Source organism: Aegilops tauschii, chromosome 2 (assembly GCF_002575655.3).
Source record: "Aegilops tauschii subsp. strangulata cultivar AL8/78 chromosome 2, Aet v6.0, whole genome shotgun sequence".
NCBI lineage: Eukaryota > Viridiplantae > Streptophyta > Magnoliopsida > Poales > Poaceae > Aegilops > Aegilops tauschii.
Window position 1 is genome coordinate 112,573,456 of NC_053036.3, and position 17,490 is coordinate 112,590,945.

General features: G+C 42.1%; 2 protein-coding genes across 2 annotated transcripts; one reads left to right on the top strand and one right to left on the bottom strand.

Moving 5' to 3' along the window:
• The first annotated feature begins 4,409 nt into the window (after positions 1–4,409).
• LOC109754195 (defective in cullin neddylation protein AAR3) lies at positions 4,410–10,336 on the top strand. Its single transcript, XM_020313110.4, has 9 exons — positions 4,410–4,656; positions 5,279–5,363; positions 6,075–6,123; positions 6,206–6,281; positions 6,376–6,458; positions 7,461–7,557; positions 7,670–7,715; positions 9,674–9,741; positions 9,826–10,336. Exons 1-9 carry the CDS (start codon positions 4,572–4,574, stop codon positions 10,143–10,145), a joined length of 909 nt encoding a protein of 302 aa, XP_020168699.1. The 5' UTR covers positions 4,410–4,571; the 3' UTR covers positions 10,146–10,336.
• Positions 10,337–11,072: 736 nt separating this feature from the next.
• On the bottom strand, positions 11,073–16,440 carry LOC109754189 (probable glucomannan 4-beta-mannosyltransferase 7). Its single transcript, XM_020313107.3, has 10 exons — positions 16,207–16,440; positions 15,729–16,093; positions 15,456–15,554; positions 13,276–13,528; positions 12,586–12,696; positions 12,337–12,473; positions 12,141–12,254; positions 11,864–12,063; positions 11,576–11,767; positions 11,073–11,482 (listed from the first exon to the last, which is right to left on the bottom strand). The coding sequence occupies exons 1-10, from the start codon at positions 16,313–16,315 to the stop codon at positions 11,317–11,319; spliced, it is 1,746 nt and encodes a 581-aa protein (XP_020168696.1). The 5' UTR covers positions 16,316–16,440; the 3' UTR covers positions 11,073–11,316.
• Between the last annotated feature and the right edge of the window lie 1,050 nt (positions 16,441–17,490).

Genomic DNA, 17,490 nt, shown 5'->3' on the forward strand with positions numbered 1-17,490 from the left:
GTCCTTCTCGGCACTCTTGAGGACAATCCTCACATTACGTTACCAACCGTAATGTTTTAACCAGATATTTAACAGCTATTCAATTTTAACAGGGAAGGTGGAAACACGAGCCATTATTCTACAACTATTATGCAATTTTCACTTAGACAACATTCATAATTAATTGCACCGAGAATTAAACAAGTTAATTCTACAGTGCGCTCCCACTTAAATCAACATCTCTCAAAATTGATTATGAGTGATTCAAAATCCATATTTTAATTCAATGCCATTGATGTGGACATCACTAATGACGAGAATTTCAATCGGTAGGCAAACTTGCCAATCACATCTCTATGTGACTTTTGTTCATCTTTCTATGGGTGTGTTCCGAGCTCAGGACTATCCTGCCTGAACGTCAAAGACAACCAAGTGATCTTGCTGCGAGGTCTGACCTCACCCGCCTCATGCCTCTTAATTCGTTCGTACCCATGTGGACATGGCACACCCCGAAAAGATACGAATTTTAGACGGTGCTACACTTGGGTGAACACTAACTACTTTGATATTTTTAAGTGAGAGATCACACTAATAAAAAGCGACTACCGCGCAATCAAGAAGGGTGCACCGTATGGGATAAACATCTCAGGTAATTCATAATAGCATGATATGGTACAGCCCTTTCTGACGGAGAAGTCTTTCATTTCTTCGTCTTCAGCATTTGCGTCGGTGTTCACCTTCGCGAAGATTGCCACCACCTTGTCGATGCACCAGATAATATTGCTATCTTTATAGCTAATAAAATAAGTGCATTACTTAAGGTTGACACGTAGGTCATTAAAGTGACAATCATATGGCTCCATCCATCATGCCGAATCATGACACGCAGGTCATGTTAATCAATTTACATCATATAGTCATATCATACATAATCAAACTATTATGAGCATTGCTATACCACATCACATGCACATTCAAACCCTCCTGCAAAACCAAGTTAGACGCCTCTAATCGGTTCATGCAAAAACTTGTTTTTCGTGGCTTCTAAGGCTTCGAAACAAACCGAAGCTACCAACGTCCATCATCAAGTATGATAATTCAAGTCGCTAGATTAACTTTGCGGGGTGTATGAAACACGAGATAATAAAATCTCGAGCCCCATACTGAACTTCGTCATACGCATGACCCCCATGCAGATCATATCTGCATTGCCCTTTTGTTTGCGAAACATCCATCTTTCTTTAACTATGGTGGAACCCAAAGAACTTTTAGCACTTCGTTGATCTGTCAATCAGCATACTCAGGAGCAGCATGAAAGGGTCGCGGATTGCCAGAACTTTGTGAGATTCCACCATGCCGTCAAGATCAGGATTATGCAAATTCAAGGGAAGCAACAGGAACATCAGGTAACAGATTTCATCTGCTACCCGCACAAATAATTTTTAGTAATAGACCTCATCTATTACCTAATTATATTGTGCAACACCCATACATCTCTATGTATTCTAGATCGCAACCTGCATCTACGCATACCATGGCTCATGATGCCACTGTAGGGTAACGCAGCAGAAAATAAAAAAATTCCGACCTACACACCAGCTCAGGACCACTATGGAGACTGCATACAAGGTTTGATCATTTCGTTACCGACTCGTAGCGCAGCGGAAGTAAAGTCGATGAAGATCGGCGGTGCAGATCCCCGCAGCTAGGATTTACAACCTCCCAACCGCGAGGATGTACTCCCTCATCTGCCCCACGGATAGCCCTCTGAGAAGCGGCCGGACAGTTCCTCGGACGGTGTCGCGGACAGCCCTTCGGGAGGTACTCTCAAAACTCGGACGGTCACTCGGACAGCCCTTCGGGAGGACTCACAGAACTCGGACCGTCACTTGGACAGCCCTTCGGGAGGCACTCTCAAAACAGCCCCTCGGGCACAAAGATCGAAACTACGACCTCTCTACGGGGTTGCACACATACGATGTCATCTATCCGGCAGGGCTTCGCCATCCAGAACTAGTTCCTGTCGGAACCCAGACAGCCTTTCGGCTCTACAAAACTATTTCGCGGGGAGGGAGTGAGAAGCCAGATCATTGCATGTCACTTGTATGTGAGAAAGAGTGTGTCTTTAGGCAGCCCCTCCACCCCCTATTTATAGGCCAAGCCTAAGGGTGGCTTCTCCAAGAAGCCAAGGGGATAATACCAAAAGGCCCTCAAGGTGGCTTCTCCAAGAAGCCAAGCAAAAAGCACTTTCACTATTCATGACGACATTTTTTAGCGTCCGTTCGAACTGAAAATATTTATGTGGGCTCAGAACATTTCCAGTACCCACTAAAATAATTTTCAACGCGTTCCGAAACAATTTCGGTTTAGTGATTTTCATCTGCGTAAAGCAAACAAGAATGTGTTTTCACTATTCATGAAGACAATTTTTCGCGTCCATTAAATCCGAAAATATTTCTATGGGTCTTAGAATAATTCCAGTACCCACTAAAATGATTTTGGATTCGTTCCAAAACAATTTTAGATAAGTGAATTTCATCTGCGAAAAGCAACCAAACCGGTACCGGCAGCTCCGGAACATTTTCGGTTTTTATCCCGAAAAATTCCCAGAATTTTCCAGAATAATTCTGGCACCCTCCAAGAATTATCAGGCATGTCCCGAAACCAATTTGACTTAATGGTATATCCCGAAACAACTTTTCGGTTTTACGAAACTATTTCACTATTCTCTCTCCGGAACTTTTCCATTGTCTCCGAAACTTTTTCGGCAAATTTCTCTCAGACTCCCTGTCTAGTATTCAACAGATAGATGACCCTTAAGCGTGTGACCCTATAGGTTCGGTGAAGTATAGACATGACCGGAACCCTTTCCGATCAATGATCAACATCGGAGCCGTGGACACCCATATTGACCCCTATACCCACACGAATGAATATTCGAGTGAACCTCCAGTTGCCGTGTGCTATTCCTGTTGTTTCATGATATGTTACAAATACCCGAGGTGAGATTTACTTGCATCCCCGTGGATCAACAACTTGTCCACTATGCTAGTTACCTCGTTACCGGTTTTGTTCTCTTTTCTCGTTTCTGTGTTCCGGCATCCCTGTGATCAAATCACGCTGTGTCTGGCCAGACGATGATGGATACCATAACACCGAGAGGGCCTGAGAATATCTCTCCATTATCGGAGGAGCAAATCCCAACCTTGAGCTATCAAGTTACTTAACACACTTTTCCATGAACTCGTAAGCCGCCGTAATAGCCACCCATTTACGGATGACATTTAACAAACCCCAAAGTTCATGAAGCAAGTATGAAGAAACTCAATACTCTCATGGTCTAAGGAATTATGCAAATATTAACCATCTCTGTGTTATTAACCATAAACTTGTGACGAATGTATCTCATAGCATAACTTCAATTCGGGTCGATTCAACACAAATGTTCTTCTAACATTGTGCCCTCAAAGTTGCTGGCATAGACATGCCCATGATTGGGAAAACATAATCATCATGCAATTTTAGCTAGTCTTATAGGCATGACTAGGAATACATTTTATCGTTTATTATTCCACACATGCACATGGGTTTTCCCCAGAGCCTTTATGGATATACGGGCTCGGGAACCACAACAGTTATAGCATGGAACATAAACATAATCATAAACTTGGAGATAAATAATAACATTTATTATTGCCTCCAGGGCATATCTCCTACAGCTACATGTAGTAGGGCTGGATTGCAATCTTTGTTTCACTTTTGGGGCCTTGTTTACATAGAAGGAAGTAGATGGCTGTAATGTTTATCCTTTTTGAAGTCCTTCTATGTGGGTGTATCAATTTTAATGATTTAATGTTAGCATCTCGAACCTTCGGGTCCTTCCCGTTGTTAAAAAAGTGAACAACTTTTTTCATGCCACCGTGCGAACAATCAAACATGTGTTTTACCGAGAACCTTAGGAAAGCTAGAAGATAAGAGGGGTAAAATATTCCCAATTGGTAGAGAGCGTGTGTGCGCTTTTACTTCTGATGGCGCTCGCAATGACAAGAGACACATGTGCACCGTTTCACCAAGTAACGTACTCTATAAAAGCAATAAACACCTACGTACACGTAAAATACAAGACGTCAGCGCCATATATTACTTTCAAACCGAGCGCCCAAATCAAAATCCGTTGGATCGATGATCGACGTCGGTTAGGCCATAGATAGCACAAAAGCAGTACACTGTTGTGTTTCTTCATGTTGCAGGATTTCAATATTCTTCATAGATTCATATTTAGGTCTCTTCCTTGATGAATTGATGTCCTTTTCTTTCTTATTGTACAAGGATACATGGAGTCCCTACTTTTCACTCAGCTTGGAGAGTGACAGGTGGGCCTCGGGTCACATAGAATGATTATATTACGATGACATGCCATTTCCGCACCCAACCCGAATCTTACGCCTCTGACGTCTCTTCCCCCCCCCCCCCCCCCCCCCCCCTCCTCTTGCAGCTCTGCTTGCTCGCGTCGTGCTGCAATTGAGATCGACTCGTCGGTGGCCGACCCCTCGGCGGCGAGCACCGGGGTTAGGGTTTAGGGGCCTGGATCCATGGCTCGGCCCATGGGATCCAGCGGCTTCGAGGCTGCCCTAGCCGTGTGCCCCGCCGCCGCCCAGGCCTACTCCAAGTACTGCGGTGAGCTCCCCCGCTTTCGAATTCGCTTCGTCGTTCCGTTGGTGGGTTTGTCTCGGGCCGGAGCTTCGGAGGTTTCAGGGTTAGAATTGCTCGTATCCGTGCCGACTTGGTGGTTTAGACTTCAGAGATCAAATATTACGAATTTTAGGAGTCTTTTGGTGACGGACTCATCTTTTCTGCATTTGCGTGATCTTTAAGAAATTCTGATAGGAGAAAAGAAGTGGCCTTTGGGTTTATCCTTTGGCCAATTGTCTGGTTTCTTGTGAGCATCTTTAGAGGTTGCTGGCTTCTCGCTTCTAGGGTTGCAAAAGATCACAAGAAGTTTTAGTTAAACGTGTATAAATTCGCAAAAAAAAAGAGCTAAACGTGTATTAGGCAAATGCTCGAGGCTGAAATCACAATTCTGCTATTTTTTAGATATATCCTGGAACAATTCAATTAGGTTGTATTTCCTTAATAACCGAACGCACAATCATTTGTCAGAATCAAGTTAGCAAATCTTCGTATATATGCTCAGCATATCCTACATGATATTGTAATTCTTTTTATGCATGTGGTTACTTGCATATGTTTCTTTATATGCTGTCTCAAGTCCATTGTTGTTCTGTTCGTTGCTTGCTAGGTATTGTATCTGGATGCACAAATGCGAACCCAAGGGAAGGGTTGGCGGATCTTTCACGAACTATAGATAATATGGAAGGAATGAGGTAAAAGCTGTTTTGGCCTATTGTAGTATTTGATGTTTGTTTACTACAAAAGAGACATTTATTAAAACAAATTAATCGCAGTGTAGTTCATACTTGTATTGTGTCTTTTATGCTACTCACTGAAAATTTGATGTTTGTTTACTACAAAAGTGACATTTGTTAAACCAAATTAGTTACAATGTGGTTCATACTTGTATTGTGTCTTTTATGCTACTCACTGAAAATTTGATGTTTGTTTACTACAAAAGTGACATTTGTTAAAACAAATTAATCACAATGTAGTTCATACTTGTATTGTGTCTTTATGCTACTCACTGAAAAAGACTTCCTCAAAAGCGTCTTGCCTAATTACATAAAGAGTCGAAACATTGTCGAGGATGACCCGACTAAGATTGGGTAATATATGTTGCATACTTATACGTAGTTGTTCTGTACCTGTCTGTTGTTACTGTAAATTTAGAGCTTGAGCTCATGTTCATGTGTTAACGTGTATAACACGTGATTGTTTGACCGCTTCTATTGTAATTATTAGAAATAGCAATGCCACGCTTTCTGTTACTCACATCCATAACCTACCCACGGCAAATACACTCACATAATTCCATGCATAAGAAAATTCTGTTTTCTTTATTTTAATTTTTATGTGTCATATTCTGTTTTCTTATATTCTTTCTACCCTTTGGCTGACTACATACACTATTACTTATGTAGGGATGGAATATTTGGTGATATTCACAAGCTCATGTCAGTTCTTGAGTTCGTAAGAGGCACTTCCCAAGCAGATTATGCATTTTTCAAATGCTTCTCAATACGTTATGCTAATCTATGACCCCTTTTATTAGGATGATGTGAGCCAATTCAATTCCTTCTATGATTTTGTCTTCTTCATTTCTCGTGAAAATGGCCAAAAGAATATTAGTAAGCCCTGTTTCCTTGATCGCGCCCATGCATGCTGCTGTGTCATTTTTTACATCCCAATAAGACTAACCGGGTGTTGCTATTCATGATTTAGCTGTTCAGAAGGCTCTTGCAGCATGGAGGATAGTTCTTGTTGGAAGGTTCCGATTGCTTGACCGGTGGTGTAACTTTGTTGAGGTACGCAAATTACTGGTTAACAATTATATGCAAATGTCTATAATTTCATTTATGATGACTGCTTCTGCAGTATTGCTAGTGCTTTCGTTCTTTATCTGGTTTTAGTGAGAGCAGTAAAAGTGTGGGCTGAATTATGCGTTGTATACTTTTATTATTCCCCAGAAAATATAAAAATTTCAGCTATCTTCCCATTGGATCAACAAACAAGCTCTTTAAGAAGAATATGTGATCATGAAGGGATGTCCACTTGACATTAGTCCAGTCAACTACATTGAGTTCCATTGCAGTAAGGGTGCAAACAGACACGGGCAACCCGCTAAACCCGCTAGGCCGTGCAGCAACAATGCCTGCAATTGTCTGGCAACTTACTGCATATCCCGCAAGAGAACGCTCTCCCTTTGATCCCGTTGGTATTGTCGAACAATGCTAGCTTAGTTATACTGAGATTTTCTGTGTGCACCAATCTAGCAGGCCTATGCGGGGGTTGCCGCATCTGTCGCAGTGGCCCAGATCAATCCTAGCAATCTGTAGTGGACAAACACATTGTCCACTCTAATCATTGGTGGACACTTCTGGTGTAGGGCGGGTAGCTGCAACTCCCGCTGCTTGCACCCTTACATTGCAGTGGTGTTGAGTCTAGAGTTGATGGTTTGGTACATGATGGTAAATAGATCTATCAACATCTCATTGAACATGCCAAGTGTCTTGTTTTCTAGTAACACCCAATACTTTCTTAGAAAATCTCAACTTGTATTTCATATCATGAAGAGAATGCAATTGGCATAATCTGCTATCTCCCTGTTTCCATGACGTGTCAATATGAACTTTATGACATGTTCTAGTTTTGGGGCTCTTCATTTTACTTTTGAGACTAGAATGTTTGCTTTCGACTATAACTCAATAAATTTATCTATTATAAAATCCTTAACTCCATAAAAGGGGCACTCCAGATACTAGCATTATCATGTAATATTAGCTTATCTGTATCTTTGCCTTCCTCAGAAGTACCAACGTCACAACATTTCTGAGGACGCCTGGCAGCAGCTACTAGCTTTCAGCAGGTGTGTAAACGAGGATCTGGAAGGTTATGATCCAAAAGGTACAATTACATTTCTTATATATGGCTCCTTCTGGATTTTTGATCCTGTCCACAACTTCCTTAATGGATTTACCTTGATACTGATTACTGTTTGTTTGTGTATATTTCTCAGGTGCTTGGCCTGTCATAATTGATGATTTTGTGGAGCACATGCACAGGTTTGTCTTCCTTGCCTATATACGCTTTTGGAACACTTGCAGTTTAGTTGATTGCCTTTATTCCATGGCTGAACCTAAACCATGGCCATTCAGTTTCCTGCTGTGGACTTGTCAAATTCTTTCCTAATAAAGTTTGTAGTTGGCGAGTTCACTCCTCTCCATTCATACGTTACTCACATGTGGGACCAACAACCTTGGAAAGGGCACAAGTAAACAAATAGACTCATGCTCACATGTGGGGCTAACATGCTTGCAAATGGCACCAATATACAAATGCACTCTTTACATGTGGGACCGGCACTCTTGCAAAAACACAAATAACTAAATGCTACTCTCATGTGAGACCAACACTCTTGCAGAAGGCACGAGTAAACAAATGTGGGATGAGACTTAACTCAAAATATTGTTCTACCCTCCTAGGATTTAGCGTCCTCATTCAATCACTCCCCCCCCCCCCCCCCCCCTCCCCAACCCACCCAAGGCCTGTATCATAGCATACATGAATGAACAGTTTTGCTTATTCTAACACAGTGAAAGACATTGTCCTCAACTGTTTTTCTTTCCAGATCCGTCCTCGTGTCGTATTTCCTCTTTAATGCCCCCCCCCCCCCCCCCTCCCCACACACACACACATTTCATCAAAATTCTAAATGCCGCGTCGCTTCAAATCTTGCCATGGCTTTCCTGCGGCCATTTCAGTTGCTCCAGTGATCGAGCCTCCATGTTTCCTCGACTTTTCACTCTCTTCTCTCGTTGGAACTGCGCAGCGGGCACAGGACACAAACATTCTTCCTACAATCTCCCATGCTGGTGACTCAACTCCTCGCTATTTTTGGTGGTTTCATATCAATGCACGGGCACTGTGATAGTTTGTCTAAATGCACAAGTACCTTAGCAGATTCTGGCTTCCTCTGATTGTTCTGTTGCTGCTGCTTATATGGTCCGTTAATATTTAAGACTATGGTCGCTAATTACCTTTGGCAGAAGAATGCACAAATAATTCCCTTCCTGAAATGTTTCTTAAAAACTTGTGTATATTTTCATTCCACAAATCTTGTAATTGTTTTGCTTGGTGGAGGGTTTATAGGAGTAGCCCAAGGATACTTTGATTCGGTACGAGCTATAATGGGAGTTTGTGTCAACATTTTCAAGAAACTTCTTGGGATTCAGGACCGAGTACTGCTTTGCCTAGGGTCACTAGTAGCTCTGTACTGTACTATTAACAATAAAATACGTTTCCTCGGTGCCACAGTGTAGACCATTTTAAAACCTAGTCGGTCAAACATTTTTAGCTTTGACTATTAATATAGAAAACTACCAACATAGGCGAAATAGTGTACAGTTATTTTTATTTCAGGTAAACATACTTTCAAAGAAATTGATGGTCAAAAGGACTTGTATTGTGACATAGCGGGAGTAGTTTTTTTGTCTGGTCGGTTTATAATTTACAATGTTCTCAGAAGCCATAATGTCTGACATATACCAATATGAAAAGACCCAAAGGGGCAGTTCCAACTGATCTCGACCATCATACCATGTCAGTCCAACGACCTAGATTGCTCCAAGGGTGAGAGTTCGACATGTTTAGCATGTAATTAGTATCATACCAAATATTAACACCATGCTAACCACGTACTGAACGTGCACTTAGTATCCTACCTAATGTCAGTGTATAATTAATATGCTACCTAATATCAACGTGCATTGTATGTACACATTTACTAGTGCCTAAGAGGTTGAAAGCTGGTTAAGAAAGAGAATAGCCTGTCCAGCATGTGCATGTGGAATACCAGTTCCAAACAAGCAAGTATATATGCATGCTGATGAGTATATCCTGCATGATAATAGGCTCGCCGAAGTCTTTTGCTTCTATGCTTAGTTCTTACTTCTTTCTGAATACTACGTTATTTAGAAGATTCTACTTGTATGTTTCTCATGAGTTTCCTTGTGAATTATAGAATCTACCGCCCTAGTGACTGCTCCAGTGCAATGGAATCACAATGCAGCATTTCCAATACATTTAGAGGTACTCTTCCGGGGCATTACTGTTTGTCAAGGTTATTTAGTCAGCTATGTTTATTAGTTGATTATGTCTAATGTTCTGTGACAGGTCTAAATCTATTACCTGGATCAAAGAGGAAATGCCCTACTCAGTTTAACTCCAGTGAAGAGAGCGTAGAGCTCTCAGAAGCTCTTAGACACTCTGTCCAACTTACCCCGTCGAAGCGACTTAAGGAAAGTTCTGCGCCTACTAGATATGGTGTTTGGGAGCGAGACGCAAGTACCCCTTTCTTTAACAGCACACCAGATTGTCGCGAGGACATGAATTTACAGAACTCAAGAGGCTGCCTTCAGAACTCACCTCGTGTTATTGAGGATGGTTTTTCAAAAGGGTTCGAAGGTTGCATTTCAATGAAATGCTCATTTTAGTGCAATGAGGAATGCATGGCATCATCATTTATGACTGCCCGTTACTCCATATATTTCTGTTTTGCGTCAACACCATTTTGTATTTGTACTTAAAGTCAGTTTCCCAGTGGTGATATTATTTTGTACACAAACAGTGATGTTATACATGTCTGCTATCGCAGAGAAAACGGCTTGTGATTGTTCTTTCCTAAGTGTTTTGTTACCAAGTTTACGCAATTGTTCTCCTGCTATTTGCTGGGGAAAGTAAAATGACTGCATAGGGCAATTCTTACCTCAAGTTATTAGCATACTAAAAACAAGAGTGTAGTAGCGTCTGTATATGTGCAAAGTACATCTCTCTTTTTTTGGAGTGGCGTTTTTGCTCCCGGGAGCATATGCTCCTGGGTGAACAGTACCCCGAAAAAAGTAAATGTTTTAAAAAAATTCTGAACAAATTTATAGATGATTGTGTTGGTGTCGCAAGCATACTTGACAATTTTCATGTGGAACGGAGCAGCAGTGTTTCTTTGGTGAAAAACCAAATTTAGTCATTTTGGGGTGACATTTTTGTCTTTGATTTGTTTTTTTTGCGCATGCCCAAAATGCTTGACCTTTTTGCCTCAAAATTTACAGGTAGCATTTGTATGTGACAAAGATTACAAAAAAAAATGTCTCAACTTTTTTGACATTTGAAAAGAAAAAATTGGCCCCAAGAGCACGTGCTACCGGGAGCCAAATTGAATTTCCCAACCTCATCACATCTTTTCTCCTAAAAATAACCATGCATGTTCCCCATGCTACAGCGATTTCCAGGCATTTGTGTCTTCATTGTACACATCTTTTCTCCCGTTCCCTGGAGCCCGTTGTGGTAAAATTTGGTAGAAGAAAGAATTTGACCCAACAAATACTTCTTCTTTTGCTTGTTAGCGCTCCACAGACACACAGACAAATTCAAACACATTACATTTCCTGTAGAGTACATGACAAATGGTGTTGAATTACAAGGCATACAAACCCTATTGCTCCCACCACATTGTATGAGAAAGCATCACCCAGAGACCAGAGTATGATATGGAAACTGTTGTTAGTTGAACAATCAAGTTTATGCATCTAAGGCTATCATCTGAAATGTTTGAAACTCTTACACCCATAAACAAACTGTATAACAGCACTTGGTACAGTTTAGTTGTTGTCATTGACAGCAACTGCAAGTGCCAGTGAAGTTTAGCCCTAGACATACAAATGCTAGTCCTTGGAGATAGAGATTAAAATAGTAGCTAGTCTTGCCAGGGAATACAAGGTTGTACGATGCACAGAAGAAAAGAAACGCCGAAAATACAATCTCGCGAAAATTAACCCTGCAAGAAAAAATGATGATGTCAGTTACAGTCTAGCATATAGTATATCTTATGGTCTGAATGCTCATAACCTTGACTAAGATGTTGGTTTACCTGTCTCTTAATCTTTTCCTTGTTTTCTGTAACAAGGGAACTTCATTATCTTCAAAATTGTTCCCTGTTTTCTTTGTCACGACCCACTCGTTAAACTCTGATAATTCGAATAGACCAGAGAGGGCAGCTCTCATGCGATGCATTGTCATCACACTCTCGAACAAAATCCAAAATGGCAGAATGTGCAAATTTCTGCAGAGATGGTTTTAAGGTCATTAAGTTTTTGGTATGTGGAGAAGTGGAGACAGTAATCAAATTGTAACTGAAAGCACTTTTTGAGAAACTTACTTTGGATGTCTAATGGCTGTGACCACTAAAAGTACTGTGGGAATATATGCGATGCCCCAGACTGGTAGGAATAGTTCTGGGATCATAACTGAGATCGGAAGTATGATATTGTAGAGAATACACGCGACAGTAGGGGCCATGACTCTCCGAACCAAGAAGAAGCTATAGAGCATATGGAACTTCTTGATGAGAGATACATCCTAATGAAACAACAATGGGATGAATTTCAGTTTTCTTTAAATATTTTGTTTGAGCCAACGAGGGAAGAAAACCCTACCTTAGCAGTCAAAATATCTTTTGCTACTTTTCGGAATAAATGTGCACCACCACAGGACCACCGAAATTGCTGTCGACAGTAGGCCTTGTAAGTAGATGGCAATTCACTCTTAACCTGCATTGTGCTTGCATAGTCAATTGATTGCATCAAACTATAATACTTTCAACAACATTGTTGTGGTACAAAATCCACTCACTCTGATATCCCCGACATATACAAATTTCCAACCCTTTAGGGTTGCTCGGACTGCCAAGTCCATGTCTTCAACTGTAGTGCGGTCCTTCCAACCTCCTGCCTCTTTGATGGCTGCTGTACGCCACACTCCAGCGGTTCCTTGGTTTACAACAGAAATTCCTTAAGACAACCATTTATTTTCTGATCTATGTTCTAGAGTTTTTTTCTTTTATTTTGTGGCTTAGAATCCATAAGTTGTAAAGGTGTGTACCATTGAAGCTGAAGAAGGAAAAGGTTGCTGATCCTGCTTCTTGCTCAACTTTGAAATGGTAATCAAAGAACATCTTTTGTACCCTTGTCAACAGGCTCGCGGTGTCATTCACTGCAAAATTCTGTCAATTAAGAACCGATCAATTCAATCGGAGCAAATAAAACGCTATCATGTTTGTGGAGTGGTACATTAGCACTATTTTGCATGCCAAATTTCTGGGAACTGTTTTGGTACTTTGTTTCTGGCACCACATGAACGATAAGACAGGATAAGCTGAACATGATTTAGATGTTCATGAAATGCAAAGAGACGGTTCTTTTGTGCAACCAGAGAAGCGAATTTTTTTATCCTGACTTTCTCGCCTTAGTTTTCTAGAAAGTGCTTCCATGCATTTACGAATGAGGTCAGGGAATGGACATACTCCCTCCGTTCCATATTACTCGTCACTGATTTAGTACAACTTTGTACTAAATCAGCGACAAGTAATATGGAACGGAGGGAGTACATTCCTATGTGGTGAACTGGTGATGTGATAAAATATTTAAAGCATATATGACAAGTGCAAACATATAGGACAGAAGAAAAATCATAGTTCAGTTTTCATTTCATGATCTATTGAAAACTGTCTTGTGATAGACCTGTAGCTGGAAAGAGGAATGCTCCAGAGCTGATAGTAAATGGAGTACTTACCGAACGACCACCGAGCTTGAACAAGAGCAACTTCTGGATTGTGCACGAAGAACGGCACTGTTCTGAGAAGGAAGTCTGGTTCAGGCTGGAAATCAGCATCAAATATGGCAACATATTCGCACTGCTTGGCATAGTCACATTCCATTCCTTTCTTCAGGGCTCCTGCTTTAAACCCCTTCCGGCTGCTTCTCGTGGCATACTTGATGTTCAGACCCTTGACCGCCCAGCTTTCACATTCAAGCTCCACCAAGTTCTGCAGAAACAAGTAACCAATCAGCATAGATGCTCTAGATTGCATATAAGACTGTCGATATCCTGTTCTAGCAGCATATCTTAGCATGTCATTTTGTTATTGCCCTGTGAAGTCTGATCACAGAGGAACTTGAGCTTGGCAACTCAGAAGTCTTGTAAGTGGGAAAAAGGAAAGGATGAACTAACTTTTCAACCACTTGTTAGCATGTACCCTGTGAATGTCTGCGCTTGCAATTGGATAACTTCCTTCTCAGGCAAGGTTTAGTTTTGTTGCTATGCCATCACAAATGGTCTTTATTGTCATTGGATGGCATTATACAAATCCAATGGGATAATACAGATCAGAATGTCACTGTTAACGTGAGGTCTACCTGCTTACTACACTAACAGACATTTGTTTGGGAGGCCACCCCCGCTTTATCTAAAGGTACATGTGCACGCCAATTAGTCTTTCTACCACATCCCACTAAACTGACCTGTCGATTGGAATATAAGCTCCAATTCGGTCAGTCTGCCACTTAAAACAGACGAGAAGGCTTCACTTTTTTTCGTCCGAAATGGATCATTGTGGAATCTCAAACGATTTATCTTAGTCAATTGGATGGTATGCAACAATCTGAGTGTTCAAAAGAAGAGCAATTTGCAAGGAATACCACGGAGAGTGTCAGGTAAATGCCTTCGATCCAAAATAGAAGTCATAATTTTTGGCAGCTGGGAAGATCCCTCTCTTTGAGAAGAATATGCCCACCAATTATTGAACCAGCTCTTAAGATCCATAGGTCCGAATAAAGATTGGACAAGTGGGCGGCCAGCAGGAGGGGGTCAGGGGCAGGGGCCTCCTGGTGTAGGGAAATATCAGGGCCAAGTAAATGAGCTCATGTGGATGTATACTGTATAACACCCACCCATCTCGCCGGTAATCAGTATCAGGGTTAAACTTCGGGCCTGTGCAGAAGAGCAGTAGCTCTTTTTTTTTAACTGAAGAGGAGTAACTTTTGGTAAAGTTTTGATGTTTAGTTCAGATTTACATACCAACACTTTACCAAGCAAAGTAGTACCATTCTTCCAAACGGCCCTAGTTGGACCATGTTGCTGACTGACTGGAGTAGTGTCCAATGGTTATATACTCCATGGTTTCTGGTGTGGTTAGATTCAGAAATTGTTGCACTGGCTGCACTTTGTGTGATGACCGGTTGGCCCGTGGCATAAATATGTGTGGTTCTGGTTGGATGTCCAGGTCAGTGTGGAGCAACTGAAACATAAATGGACACTATTTTCTGGCAATTGGACTGAAACTGTTTCCACCGGGAAAAGAGCTGCTACAACTTCTCACTTGCATCATTATCATTACTTATACTGGCCGACATAGGTCCCCAGCACCCAGACAGTTGGGGCCCACATACTTTACCCATGTGATTGCAGGGCCCAGAATCCAGATGAAGAGAATAATTATCATTTTCGCCCTACTCCAGTGACAACTTGCGAAGTTCTGATAGTGAAAGAAAACCTAGTGACACCGTTGAAGTAGTTTTCATCCAAATAACCCCGTGTATAGAAGCCTACGATTAAACTGAAAGAAAAGAAAATCTCTACACCCACCTAACTAAGAATAAGGTGCATGCTCCTGTGACAGTTAGTCTTGTCTCGTGTCAAAAGATTTTGACATCTTTTGCTGTAGTATCACACATGAGGTCCAAATTCATATGTTCCTCTCTTAGCAGCAGGTTGAAGTCTCACTTATTTGAGGAGGACTATACTAAGATAGGTGAGTGTTCAGGTTCGCCACTTCTCCTAAAATAAAATAGGCAAGTTGCAACAGACATGGTGGTAATGTACTAATGCAGTATGGGGGCAGTTGTGCTAAAATAAATAGTATCGTTCAGCAGAATGAAATCCAGCCATGCAACACAGGAGGAGTTAAAGTCTACCTTGATAAACGGATCGGTGGAGTCGTCCAGCACTTGGACGATTATCCTGTCCTTTGGCCACTGGAGCTCACATGCCGCGCCTATCGACAGCTTGTACACCTACGCACACAGCTCGACCACACGAAATAAATTAGCAAGACGCCCAAATATTATAACCTCGCAAAAGAACAAAGAGATCGATAATAGATCCAGCACAATCAGCTAAAAAGAATTTGTTTTCGCGTTCTGGATATCACCCAAAAAAAAAAGAGAATGAGTAAAGATTCTGATCACCTCCAGCTCATTGTACATGGGTATCTGCACGAGGACCATGGGGTAGTGGGCGCCCCCCTTCTCCTCGTCGTCGCCGGCGAGGGGCTCCCACTTGAACCGCCACTCGGGGCGCCAGCCGACGGCCTTGACGCCGAGGCTGACCACGCAGTTGTACAGGGCCTCCACCACCAGCATCACCGACATCACCATGCACGCCCAGACGGCCACCTGCAGCGCCGGCGCGATCACCCGGCCCCGCACCCGCACCCACAGCTCGTACACCTCCGCCAGCGACACGCCCCCCGCCGCCGACGAGGAGGAGGAGGAGCCATCGAAGACGCCGATGAACCACGAGATGGCCTCCTGGAAGTCCACCCGCCCGCCCACTGCGAGAGGAGAGAGAAAAAGAGCAATGATGGCCCGAGAAATCAGATCACGTCACGTGCGCCCCGGCGCGGCCCGCGAGGGAGAAAGAAGCGAGAGGGAGAGAGTAATGTACCGGCAGGCGGGTGGCTGAAGTCGACGGCGCCGGTGGAGACGGCGGCGAAGAGGGCCGCGGCGGCGGCGAGGGCGAACAGGAGAGCGCCGCCGATTTCTGCAGCCTCCATGGGCGAGGGGGGAGGTGATGGGCGGGGGAGAGAAGAAGAGTTGCGACTGGTCGAGCCCAAATGGGGGCGTTTTCCTTAGGTCTACACCAGCGTGTGTACTTTGTCCCTCCCTTTCCCCTTTTGATAGGCTTCCTTCGGTGTACTACGTGCTTTATATATCTCGTGCAAGTGGGCACACTTTTGCTATCTCTCCCCCAACTATTAAATCGGAAACATAGCATTTGATATTTGAGGACAATTTCGCCACGAACTTACCACTAAATTTTGGGTAAACATAGCATTTGGGTCGTGCTAATATGTATAGTTTAATTTATTTTCTTCCATACATTACTATTTAAAATATCGAAAACACTTCGTTTCAATTGGCGGATTGCACGCGATCGTCCGCTGCCTCACGCTTCTCTTTGCCTGCCCGTTTCTGCAAAAAAAGAAAGGAAAAAAAATCTGCAACATCATTGGTATTGCAAAAGTTTCTTTGGCAACAACGTCCGTGTTGCAAACAGTGAAGGCGGAAAAAAAATTCAGCATTTGTTTTCTGGACCATCATCTGTGCTGTAAAAATTCTTCCTCAACAACACCCATATTGCAAAAAAATAAGGAAAAAAATAATATTAAATTATTTTCAGCAAAATCATCTATGTTGTAAAAATTTCTTCCGCAACAACACCCATTGTTGCAAAAAATGTGATGACGAATTTTTTTTATTAAATTATTTTCTGCAATATCATCTAAGTTGCAAAAATTCCTTCGACAACAACACCCGTGTTGTAAAAAAGTAAAGATGAAAAAAAGTTCTGCAACATCACATATGTTGAAAATGGTTTCTCTCGTGTTGCAAAAAAGTGAAGATGAAAAAAAGTTCTGCAACATCACATATGTTGAAAATGGTTTCTGCAACACTAGCCTTGTTCAACGCTAGCCTGGGTGAGAACTGTGTTGGACGCTCGCTAGATCTAACGGCTGTCGAGGCGACAGGTATTTTAGAAAGATCCGCCGGCCGACGCATAGCACGCACCTTAAAAGATTAACAACGTTCATGAAAAACAATATCAACATCTATGATGGTAGTTCAACATCAGTAGATACACCTTGAAACATACTTTCTAATCAACTCCTCTTTGTTTTGCATCATAAATATTGATATTTTTTTTGTATAAACTTATCCAAACTTCAAA

Excerpts from the sequence above, each read along its gene's own strand:
- LOC109754189 (XM_020313107.3), bottom strand. The coding sequence starts at position 16,315 with ATGGAGGCTGCAGAAATCGGCGGCGCTCTCCTGTTCGCCCTCGCCGCC. Across the intron at positions 15,555-15,728 it reads CCATGTACAATGAGCTGGAG|GTGTACAAGCTGTCGATAGG; the intron begins GTGATCAGAATC and ends CTGTGTGCGTAG. Across the intron at positions 11,768-11,863 it reads ACAGCCATTAGACATCCAAA|AAATTTGCACATTCTGCCAT; the intron begins GTAAGTTTCTCA and ends CCATCTCTGCAG.
- LOC109754195 (XM_020313110.4), top strand. The coding sequence starts at position 4,572 with ATGGCTCGGCCCATGGGATCCAGCGGCTTCGAGGCTGCCCTAGCCGTG. Across the intron at positions 5,364-6,074 it reads GATAATATGGAAGGAATGAG|GGATGGAATATTTGGTGATA; the intron begins GTAAAAGCTGTT and ends TTACTTATGTAG. Across the intron at positions 7,558-7,669 it reads GGAAGGTTATGATCCAAAAG|GTGCTTGGCCTGTCATAATT; the intron begins GTACAATTACAT and ends TATATTTCTCAG.